At 38.4% G+C, this 12,675-nt stretch overlaps 2 protein-coding genes across 2 annotated transcripts; both read left to right on the top strand.

Annotated features, from left to right (window-relative positions):
- The first annotated feature begins 6,513 nt into the window (after positions 1 to 6,513).
- On the top strand, positions 6,514 to 7,126 carry LOC115742878 (cysteine-rich repeat secretory protein 1-like). Its single transcript, XM_030677400.2, has one exon. The coding sequence runs from the start codon at positions 6,572 to 6,574 to the stop codon at positions 7,124 to 7,126; it is 555 nt and encodes a 184-aa protein (XP_030533260.1). The 5' UTR covers positions 6,514 to 6,571.
- Positions 7,127 to 7,391: 265 nt separating this feature from the next.
- On the top strand, positions 7,392 to 9,982 carry LOC115742877 (cysteine-rich receptor-like protein kinase 8). Its single transcript, XM_030677399.2, has 6 exons — positions 7,392 to 7,629; positions 7,722 to 7,843; positions 8,131 to 8,341; positions 8,721 to 8,958; positions 9,142 to 9,292; positions 9,397 to 9,982. The coding sequence occupies exons 1-6, from the start codon at positions 7,392 to 7,394 to the stop codon at positions 9,802 to 9,804; spliced, it is 1,368 nt and encodes a 455-aa protein (XP_030533259.2). The 3' UTR covers positions 9,805 to 9,982.
- The last annotated feature ends 2,693 nt before the right edge of the window (positions 9,983 to 12,675 follow it).

Here is a 12,675-nt window from a genome sequence, read left to right as displayed (position 1 = left end):
GTGAATAGATTCATTGCATGGGCGCATAAGATTTTCCATTTGCCGACCTTTTTTGTGTAAGAAATACTTTGTGCTTACGGTGTACCTATATTAATTTTGCGATTTTCGCAGTTTACTTCTAGATAATTTATACCTGAGGAAAAACTTTTTGGCTCTAACATGCAACTAAAGCATTTGGGTTGATTGGGACACTCGACAATTTGAGAGGGGAGAAAGTTTGGACGACCTCTAGAATTCCAATTCTCCTTGGGAGAGCATTTCTTGTCGATGAAGGTAATGACACCAATAATCCTTAAATTTTTGCTCATTGCTCAATGTTATTTTTAGACTATTTTTTCGCTCAATGTTGTCTATTAGTTCATTGTGATGCTCTCATTAAATGTATTGACAAAATTTGTTGAAGTGGACAGAGAATTTCGTTACTTTCTGACTTATCATTATTATTTGTTCAATTTCGGGGCTTAAGTACACCGCAAGTACCAAAGTTTGTGCACAGCGCTCACTTTAATGTCAAAATTTTCAAAACGATCACTTAAGTGCCAAATTTTTTGAAAAACGACCACTTCAGTGCCAAAACTTTCAAAACGGTCCCTTAAGTGCCTAATGTTTTAAAAAATGCTCATTTCGGTGCCAATTTCGGCGAGCCACGTCATCTCAAAATTAATAAAAAAAAATAGGTCACGTCATATTTCCGGCAAGTCATGTCAGCTCAAATAGGAATTGGCACCGAAATGAGTATTTTTCAAAAAATTTGGCACTTAAATGATTGGTTTGCAAGCTATGGCACTAAAGTGAGTGTCGTACACAAGTTTTGGCACTTGTAATGAACTTTAGCCCAATTTCAGCCTCATACTTTGTGTTAGGGGTCGGTTCTAAGGTCTACCTATGTTCCATCTATAATTGTTAATTGGGCGATTGTAGTGAATCATCATCTTTAATGATAACTATTTACTACTACAATCCACTGGCCACTACTTATATTTAGACACACACAAAATATGAAAAATTAACAATATAAAAATCTCAGTCACGGATATCGCTATAAGTGAAAACTCAGACTAGTGGTTCTCATCAACGGACGTCATACAATGCCACAGGATTGCGCAAAGGCATAAAATAAGAAAAATACAAAGACTTGTTCGAAGTTTCAAGTTCTAGGAACTTACCCGTCGAAATTGGTTTCTTAATTTTTGAAACTTGGAGCCTCACATGTTTGCTCTGGAACCTAAAATCAGACCTATTCCCATCGGTCCCATTCTCCGATTCCCAAATGTACCCTGGAACCACGATCACCCATATTTTATTTATTTCTTTGATTTTAGTTCATGGATTGCTTTCTTATTCTCTCTCAAGTGCGCTTTGTCAAATTTGGATTCAATCCCGACACAAATTTTTTATTAATTATGTTGCAACATTATAACCAAAAAATAAAAGTTAATCAAATGGATTACTATACATACCGTTTCAAATATGAATTCTAATAGAGAAAAGCTTACATGATATTCTAACAGTACTATCAGTTATTTCTGATCGTATATCTATACATCATCACTGCATGTTATGTATAAAGCACTCATTAATTAAAAAATCGTGGGGTCAGAAATAATGACGATACTATCAGACCGTCATGATAGCAAATCTTATTCTAATATATAAAAATGATTACTTATGTTTACATGTAGCAATATCTAAATATATCATGTAAACATAAGGAACATTTTAAATTGTTTAACTAAACGAAACTAAGCACGTTATAGTCTTATAGACGGGTAAAAAGGGTCAATTCATAGATGACTCGCTTATTATTCATCACCATTAGGTTTTATAGAAACACATTACCACGTGTAGTATGATGTCTTGTTGAGGGCTTCTGTTGAAAAATACTAATCCTAGATGAGAGTCATCAAGGTTTACCTAGAAGAATTTTTTATGAGTCTCACCATATCCAAGTGAAGTCTGTTGGACAGATAGAACCAAGACAAAAAATAGTACATAGACAAAATTGAACAAACAATTAAAGTTCAAGTTCGAAATTGAGCCGAAAAAAAAAATCACAAGGAAGAAATTTAACGGACCCGTCAATAAATTTGATTAAATTTTTAATGGAATGATCGCGTTAAACAAAAGTTCAAAAGTTCACAGAGCAGGCTTTTTCTTTTTTGGGTTGATTTGATGTTGGCAGGTCCCTTGCATTTGCGTAGTTGTTTCTCTTTTTCCATGGAATGATGATTTATCGGTGACTTTTGAAAGAAACTTGCCGAGGGTGCAGTAGTTGCCGCGCCCTTTGTCAGAAGAGAATTATTGATGCGAATCTAAAAGATATATTCTTTAAAGGAAGCTGCTAACTGACAATTTGACAATACTATCACCACACGATATCGATGATCGCTTTATGCAAAATATTCGATGATGATATTTTGGATCCACGGTTGAGATTGTATCATCCCTTATAGTACTGTCAGGGAAGCATTTTTCTTCTTTAAATTGTAGAAATGAAGGGAAAATTATCAAAAAAGAAAGTCTTAAACCTAATGTATTTATGTCAGTTCAGCTATAAACCTTTCAATTTTATCAATTCAGTCATAAACATTCTTCATATTTTGCTAATTAAATCCATGCAGTCAATTTTGGGTAGAAATCGCTCATGTAAAAGATGGCCGTTCCATGTGACACGATCGGCGCTGACATGGACAATCTTTTAATAATACTTTAATGACTTACAAATTCCATCACCCTCGAATATTATTCAGCATTGACCTAGTCGCCTCTAAATCCATCTTTAGATAACGATCGAGGAAAGAGATATAGACCTCATTACAGACAACCAAAGTACTAGAACTTTGTTGGCTGATAGATGTGAAAGCTGGAATATTTTTTATTGTGGAAAAAAAAAGAGAGTTTGTTCTGGAGTTCAATTTTTAAGGTTTGCTAATTTCAAGTCTTGCGAATGAGACCATTTGGGTTTTATTCAACGTGCAACACCTAAAGTCTTTCAAAATATACGGATATTGACATTTATACCTAATGTATAAAGTATTCATTCGACATAACGTAGTTTTCTTTTTCTTATGGTATGTCTATAACTATTTTTAAAGTTCCAACTCTTCCTAATTAAGCATGGTTTACCATATAATGGGATAACTCAAGTAAAAAATTTCATAACCTATTTGCCCTCTAACTTTATCTTTTGAAAATATTGAGAAAATTATCTAGAAAGTCCTAAATCTATTACATTTTTGTCAATTCAATATCAAACCTTATAATTTTGTCAATTGAGTCCTAAGCCTTTTTATATTTTGCAATTGAGTCCATCCAACTAATTTTTGCCAAAATCGCTAATGTGGACGCCGGTAGTCCTAGAGTAGTTCCGGCTGAATCGCTTTCGCCGCTAGGGCTAGTCCATTACTGAATGATTATGATACGCCATCTCGATAGATTGTTCTATACCTTGACCGGTATTACACACCAGCAGAGATTGGGGAAGACATTGCACAATTGCTTGTGAGCTAGACTTGCATGTCCGATCACCTTATGAAAGAATGAATTCGACTAGCGGATAGGTAGGAGGCTAGGAAAAGGCATTTCCCAAGCTTTTTGGGTACTCCAACTGATGGTTTTCATGACCTCTTTCTTTGAAACAGAAAGGCAAAGAGCTGTTTGCTATTTCTCTTGTTAAAACTCAAAGGGAAATATATTCGTAGAAGCTTTAGAGGCTATATAGCTCGGTGAACCGAAACATAGTGCATAGGTACTCTCTTAGGAGGTGAGCTAAGCCACCGATCCCAGGGCCGCTCTTCCCGCATGAGGAAGATAGAGCCGGGGCGGGGTGTACGATGTGATACTAAAGTATGACCTAGGGAGATAGATGCTAACTATGGGTAGGAAGCAAGAACCATTATGTAAAAAATTTCGTGGGGAAAAAGATCTCTTATACTACCATCGATTGAAAGAGCGGGATGACTAGAAAAAGAAGTGAAGTTAGAAAGCTGTGTGATAGGTGGTAACCATCTTGTACGGTTCGGGGGGTAATCGGCATACTCTTTCTTCAAGTAGCCAACGAGGGCCGGGGCGCACTAGGCAAGGCCCTCTCGACCTCGAGCAAGGCCGCAATGGTCTAGGCGAGGGCGTCGTGGCCCTCACTAGTGGCCAATGAGGGTCCGGCGACCCTCGCTAGCTATTTGAAGAAAAAAAACAAAGAAAATAAAATAAAAGGAAAAAAAGGAAAAAGAAGAAGAAGAAGAAGAAGAAGATGATGATAAAATGCGAAAAAAAAATTGAAATATTATTAAAGTTTGTCTAACCAACTTCGACTATATATGTCAGATGGCCGGCGTTTACATCAACAAATTCTGATCAAAATTAGCTGGGTAGACTCAATTGGCAAAACAAGAAAATGTTTAGGATTCACCCGACAAAATTAAAATATTTGGAACTTAATTGATAAAAGTGCAATAGATTTATGAATTTTTGGACAATTTTCTCATAAATAGTCAAAATACACGTATTCCTTCCAAATTGGCTAATCATAATTTTAAATTTCTTACCCACTCCAAAATCCAAAATCAATTTAAAATGTAGTCACGCAAAATATATCAAAAACCACAGTACCCCCCATTGATGCTGTCGCCTGCCCCCGTGAGGATGTCCGTCCACCTCGCTTTGTTGTCGGCCACCGGCAATCTTCGATGCGTACGCCCTCCCAATTAAGGTTGCGTTTCGCCGAAAGTTAAATCGACGACAAAATATGTTTTGATATTTCTAAAAAGATATTTCTCCGAAATTTAATTAACCATGAAGTACCTTTCGATATATATTTGGATAAGGACCTTTCGATATATTTATTCATATGTTGTATTTCAATGAAAAGTAAAAGACAAGAAATTTAAAGGTACAAAAATTGGAGACAATCACGGGCAGCCATATAAATTGCAGAAAAGTGAAAAATAAAGACAACATTGGGTTCTGAAATTGATTGGGGTCCTTACAAAAAGTACGATGTGGTTATCTATAATCCGCCTTCGACGACTACGAAAAGCTATTGAATTTAAAAAGATAACTTCCTATTACAAGAATTGTAGCAACACTTATCCACAAGGAGCTCCAAAAATCCTAAAACAAATGTACTAAACATAACCACACAAAGTTACTTATTATATACTAACACTTATCCACAAAATAAAAAAAAAGTTTACACATCCGAACAATGCTATTCGACAGTTGTATGTCGACAACTTCTTCTCCAATGACGGTTCTCATTGATAACTTATATTTGTTGTCCATAACTTCCTTGTAGAGTTGCCGATGCTCTTCAAATTGCCGATTGTTCTTTTTCATTGATGACTTATGTTGCTCGCTCGGCTATGCTATTATTGACTAATTCTTTTACTTGTTAATTGTAATCAAAAGTTGGTCATTTTTTTGTGTCAACAGGTCGACACGACGACCTTGACCCACCATGCATTCTTATGGTCTTGGACCACCTTAGATCAAGGTAATAGGCCACTTCAAGGCCATGGACACCATCGTGTTGAGGTCTCTCAGCCTCGATCGTGGTCATCCATGACGACTCTCAACCTTATATCGAGGTCACGAACGGCATTGAGACTACGGAAAAGGGAGTGGAGACGGGGTGGTGATGGGTGGAGAGACGTTAGAGTTAGCGGCGGTTGGAACAATAACTTTTTGTACGTTTGTATTTTATTTATTTATTTATTTATTATTTTATTTGCTTTTCGATACATGCCATTGACAACGTAAATTATGTTAGGATTCAACACACAATCAAATTGAAGTAAAACATAAAGTGAGAAAAGAGAAATCAAGACACGAGATTTTATCCTTCGCCATTAAACTACGGCTATGTCCAGCAGAGGATTTTATCATAATTAGCACCTCACAACTCTCGTTATATTACTTAATTACAAGTGAAAAAATATATATATATATATAACTGTAATTATTCATGGGCCCAAACTCAAACTACCAATGACAGAATATGGGTTTAAATCGTAAAAGCCATCTAATGTCCAAGGGGCGCTGCCCTCTTGAGACCCCGACAGAACAACTCCCCAGGACCCTCGCCCATTCAGCGTAGAGCGGGATCCACGTGCCTTTTTATTATTGGAGAGTATGAACTACACTCTAACAAATCAATCTAGTCCTATCAAAATTTTTCCTTTTAAATGCGGTTCTAGCTTCTAAGTTCTACCCCAAAACCATACTCACCTTTACATTTAAGGAGGAACGGACCGGCTAGCTTCTTGCCGAAGAATACTATCATTTATCTTGTTGCGAAACACATGATTTCGGAGAAAGTAAGAGGAGTTCGACAAAAGCCCATGTGTTATGAACACACCCAAAGCAACGGCTCACGCGGGACGAGTTACTTTTCTCTCGGCCATCCGCGGTTGAAATTGGATGATGAGGCACCAAGTCAAATTAGATTCATAGTCCTTCGCCCTATTTAAGGATCCATGTTGTAGCCTCACGATCGAATGGAAGGAACAGACCCCCCACTCGTTCATCACAAAGCTGCTGAAAACGAAAGAGACACAGAGGAAAAGAGAAGGCAATGGCACTTTTCCTACTTCCTTTCATGCTCAGCCTTTCCACCATCAAAGCTGCTGATCCAACTCAAGCCGTGCGCGGACTTTACTGCTCCAACTCAAGCACCTTCGCTTCCAAGAGCGCCTACCAGGCCAACCTCAAACGTGTTCTGGATGATCTTGTCCATCGCGCCGGCGGCCCTGACCAAGGGACCTGCTTCACTTCGAAGGGAACAAGCTCGAGCGTGGGCGTCTACGGAAGCTTTATGTGCAGAGGTGGCATCTCCAAGAAAGAGTGCGTGGGATGCGTCAAGAGGGCGAGCTGCGAAATAACCAGCTTATGCCAGATGACCAAAGTATCCATCTTGTGGTACGATCAGTGCATGTTGCGCTACTCCGACACGGATTTTTACAAGAAGGTGGAGCAGGAACCTCGGTTGCACGCATACTATGAGTGGCACATAGAAGAGCGGCGTAAATTGAGGGAGCTACTGAGCAACACAAATAGTGATACATCAAGGGAGACCGCTCCGCCTCCTCATAGTTATGGGAGATATGGTAAGGTGGAGCCTCACAGTTGATTTTTAAAAAGTTCACCACCATATTTGCTGCTGCTACTAAGATTACAGAAGTTATTGTCTTGTCTGCTTGAGCTGTGTCGTTGCTTTTCGAGATTATTAAAGTTTTCCAGCCAGCAAAAGATTGCCTTTACTTTTTTTTTTTTCGATTCGGCTACAATTTAAGTCTTTACATATTAGATTACACATAGCGCGTTTCAATTTAACTGTCAGAAACGGCAATCAAATCGAGTTGGGTAACAACTCGTTCTTATTTATGTGCTGGAAGATGAACTTTTTCAGACTAGAAGGAGCCATACCATCATGTCTGTCACTGAGACTATTAACTCCGATTACAAATGCAGGGAATGTGCACCTTCCATTGATAATATTTGCTGCAATCCTCGTCGCAACTGTAGGATCAACACTACTTTTTTACAGAATAGTGTGGCATTTATTAAGAGGAAGAGGAAGAAGAAGAGTTCTAAGGAGGAACAGTGAAAGTCGCATCGAAGAAGATTCGACTGGTAACTCAATGAAACAATGCTATTGCATGCATACGATTTAATTGAATCGGCTTCTCTAGAGCCTAAATATATCTGCACTATTTAACTTCCAGTTAGGAGGCCAATTTCTGAACTCCAATCCTTGCAATTTCATCTGCAAACGATAGAAGCCGCCACAAATAATTTCTCAGACGACAACAAGTTAGGGGAAGGTGGATTTGGTCCGGTTTACAAGGTAATTAAATTGTTCAATCAGATCATTCACCTTTGAGCTATCAAGAAGTTGATACTTGCCAATTTTCAGCATCATATTGTGGTTTAAAATGAGGCCTCTAGAAGCTCCATACCATCTTTCTCGTCCCCATTAGTTAAACAGGAAAAACTCGAAGATTACGCAGCCGGTTCTCCTATTTCGATGCCCTTTTAATCTCATATTAGTAAAATATCGGAAGTATAAATGAATGAATGTACAATAAGACACGTCGGTTTTGGGAAATCGTAAATTTGTCTCTCTGTTATCAGGGTACGCTGCCTGGTGGTCAAGAAATTGCAGCAAAGAGGCTGTCTAGGAGCTCTCGACAAGGAGTCAGGGAATTCAAGACTGAGGTTGAACTAGTAGCCAAGCTTCAACACAGAAACCTAGTGAGGCTACTGGGATTCTCCATGGAAAGAGATGAAACAATACTAGTCTACGAAAATATGCCCAACAGGAGCCTCGATCGCTTGTTATTTGGTTTGCCTCTCTGTTATCTTGTTTTTCACTAAGTTAATATGCTGCCATTTCAGTCTAAGTTATATTCTTCGCCCAGAGAAAAGGAGAAGGAAATATAATTCTGGCTAAATGAAGGCAAAACAGAGATTTTAGTGATAGTAGGACGACAGAATAGAAACCATATGCTGTTGTTATTCTGCTTAGATATTTCTATCATTTCGTTTCTACATACAACTTCAAAGTTCAAACATTTGTGGAGAAGTAGATGTGGAAAGAAACGAATCATGAACGGAAAACTGATCCGAAGTTTGATGGCAGCAACTCTATGCGATAATCTGGGCATCAGCATTGTGCGAGTAAGAGTTGATGCAACTTACAGGTTATTTTCTGATGTATATAGATCCGGAGCTCAGTAGACAGCTGGATTGGTCGTCACGTTACAAGGTCATGGTAGGGGTGGCGCGCGGATTGCTATACCTTCATGAAGATTCTAGGCTTCGAATTATTCACCGTGACCTCAAAGCCAGCAACATTCTGCTAGATGCTGACATGAACCCAAAAATCTCAGATTTCGGTTTGGCCCGGATCTTCGGAACTCATCAGACTCAAGCAAGCACAAATAGAATCGTCGGAACATAGTATGTTCAACATCTGCTGACCTGACATGTTGGAAATGAACAGTGTGCCCTTAGCATTGAACTTGGGGCATTTTCTTGACAAGCAAAAAATGCGGACTCACCCTAATTTGTTTCGAGTATTATACAATCTATATTGAAACTTTCTAGGTTCTCCTCTCATTTCTGTGTTTGTTCTCCATGCAGTGGCTACATGTCTCCTGAGTATCTGATGTTTGGACACTTCTCGGTAAAATCCGACGTCTTCAGCTATGGTGTGTTAATGCTAGAGATTATAACTGGCAAAAAGAACAGCCAATCCTTCTCTTTGGACTCTGATGAGGGCCTGCTAGACTATGTGAGTATCTTAATACCAAGCTTCTTTTTTCGGCCAAACATCAATTTTAATAGAAGTAGAACAGTAATTTGAACAACATTAACTGACATGAACTGAATTTCTAGGTTTGGAAGCACTGGACCAACAGAACGCCGTCGGAAGTGGTGGAACCAGCTTTAAGTAATGCTTACTCCATGGACGAAGTGATCAGATGCATACACATCGGCTTGCTCTGCGTGCAAGACAATATGGAGGACCGACCTACCATGGATGCGGTTATTCTCATGTTAAACAGCGACTCTGTTAGCATCCCAGTTCCTCAAAGACCTGCATTCTTCTTCTCAAGTAAGAAGTACAAACCGGCACCTTTTGGTCTGAACTCAGATCAATCTTCCAGCAAAGTTGACCAATCTAACAGCAAGATTACGCCGTCGTGCTTTGCGAGTGACAGTGGTTCGGCAGATACAGGTTTCCATAGCCAAGGTTTTGAGGCTAGCGTTAGATCAATTCGCTGTATACATTCTACCATATAAATCGCGTGTGTACAACGTGTATGAGCCAAGATATATCTTCATTGCCAGGATTGTGGCTCATTTTTTCCTAGGAGGAGGATAAAAGAATGGCACGGGTATGAACAATTCCATTTGATTAGAAGAGTTTGGCACTGCCTATCCTGGTGTCTGATTCATTTCTTCTTTGTTGCATATTAGCATAGTCGAGACCGTGAAGATTAGAAATCACACATGAACTCAAAGTCTCACTCTTTCCAGGGTTCTCGATAGCAATCGAATAATAAAATAAATACCATCTTCAATCAGTATGACTTACGTCCATAGAAAAAGCATCACAAGATTCCACTTACAATGGAGATCACTATCACCTACTCAAGACACTCGAAGCACTCGAAGTTTTCCCAGCCCCAACGAAGCCCTATAATCTCACACAGTATTTAGCCCTCAAAATTCCTCGAAATACAATCTCGCAAATGAATTCGCAAATATTAGCACGTGGATGATTTCGGATTGCTTCATAGTTTAATTCACGAAAAAGTAGCATCTTGGATACTCTCTACAAATATTTATAGAAAAGAATTTGATTTAAAATAGAAATTTCTTTTTAGGAAACTTATTCAAACTTGGAAACATATTCAAATCAATAGACAACTGGGATTGGGTATTTTCATAGGCTCAAACTCGAGACATATTTTAATAAATAGCAATTCCAAAACTTAACTTTCACCATTCTTCTAAACCAAATTTCCGTATGCCTCTTCTTCTATGAAGGAAGAGGAAAAGAGAAGGGCAAGCTTGAAAACCTTTTGATTCAACCATGTAGATATCCTTCTTTAAGTCACATTGGAGGAATGCAGTCTTTACATCTAACTATTTTTTTATGTAGATTCCAGGAACAACAATACTCAATACTAGATTAATAGTAGTCAGCTTCATAATTAGAAAGAAAATCTCTATGTAGTCAATTACTTTCTTTTGTTGAACGCCTTTCACTACTAATCTTTCTTTGCACTTCTTGTCTACCGTCAGTTTCTTCTTTGATCCTGTACATCCACTAACTCTGCAATAATTTTTCATTTGATGCCAAGTTACCACCCAAGTATACTTCTTCTTGAGTTAATCTAACTCTTCATGCTTTGCCAACTCCCACTTAACAGAATCTCTAACTTACATTACTTTTGAAAAAAATTTCTGGTTTGCAAGCCTTAGTCAAAAGCAATAATGCAATCATTGAAAATATCTACGTACAGGTTTAGAAGTTCTACTAGATCTTCTTAAAATGGGTTTAGGTGTGGATGGTTCTTGTTCTACTTCGTAATCGAAGTCTACAATAACAATTTCCGGATTTCTAACCGGCACACTTTTAGAGACCCTCTTCAATTTAATCAATCCAGACTCTTCTGATTGTTTCCGCACACTAGTTACTACCACAAATTTATTCTTATACTGCATGTATTTATCGAATAACATCATTTGTTCTCATTATTTTTTGTTTTGTCCATCCCAAGCCAATAGCCAAATTAATCAAAACCATATCCAATGGAAAAAACATTTTGTAGCATTGCGTCGAGCTTGTCTCTATTTTCAAATACTATGTACACATATGAAACACATTAAAAAACTTCCAAGCGTGAGAAATTCACCTTCTTTCCAGTCCATTCTACTTCTGATAGCTTGAAATCAAGTGGAACCGAAGGTCTTCTTTTGAATGTCTTGGGTAATCTAGCATGCATTCCAACACTTCTAGCATGCTCATTCATGGAGTTTTGTTCATCCTCTAAGCAACTTCATTTTGCTACGATTTGTTGGGAATTGTTCATGTTATTTTGATTCCATTATTTGCATAAAGTACTTACAACCATTGTTGGACCTTAGACATTTAGGGCCTGCATGGCAACGATTCTAATCCGAAAAAGTGATTTTGATCGAAATTGATTTTTTTCTGATTTTGTTCCCTGAATAAGTTTTAGAGAATCAGAACGGGTTTGACTTCACAAAATTAATTTTTTAGGTCAAGGGAAAGTGATGATAAAACTGAAAGGGAAAAATGAGATATGTGGGACTTCGTACTGTTGTGTGTTTTGGGAAAGTGATTGTCGAGGGAAAGTAATGACAGAACTAAAAGGAAGAAGTGAGATATGAGGGACTTCATACTGTTGTGTGTTTCTAAAAGGTGATTCTTTTTTATTCTTGTTTTTGCTCCAAATCTATTCCATGGAATAGAATTAGAATCGGAATCATTTACGTTGCCAAACATCTTTCTCATCCTTTTTGGTTCCGAGGAATAGAATTAGATAATCAGAATCGTTGTCATGCAGGCTCTTAATCTTCGGACCAGTTTCAATCTCCGCTTTAGTTTTCCATCTTTTAAATTGAGCAAACGCATTATGTTTAGTTAAAGTAAACTCATACCTTCCTAGCGAAGTCATCAATGACGTGATGTAGTAGCCTGAGCCTCCAAGAGAATGCACAGGGCTGGCCCCTGAAGTAATCAGAACTTACTCACCACATTTTCCTTCAATCTTCTTGACCTCAGACAGATGCATACAGTCTATCAATTAAAAGAGAAGATCCAACAACTGGGATTGAGACTCATCGGTAGGGAAGTTGGTCTTTGCTCTAGGCGTGGCATCCCGAGAGGCTCGAGCCACAATTTCACGCGGACAAGATTGAGGTACTAGTCGACCAGCCCCCGCCTGCGATGCTTAATAAGCCAGACGCTTCGGGACGGCTGATTAGTGAGGTCGCGGAGTTGATCCAGTTCGATTTCCAATTCTCACCAAGAACGGCAATCAAGGGACAGGCGTCGGGTGACTTCACCAGCCATTTGGAAGCTGAGAAATAGGCTTGGAACTGCTGACTCTGATCTAAAAACTTTCTACATTTCTATCC

This window comes from Rhodamnia argentea, chromosome 9, assembly GCF_020921035.1.
Source record: "Rhodamnia argentea isolate NSW1041297 chromosome 9, ASM2092103v1, whole genome shotgun sequence".
Taxonomy (NCBI): Eukaryota; Viridiplantae; Streptophyta; class Magnoliopsida; order Myrtales; family Myrtaceae; genus Rhodamnia; species Rhodamnia argentea.
Note: the sequence above shows the minus strand (reverse complement) of the source record. Positions and strands in the feature narration are given on the sequence as shown.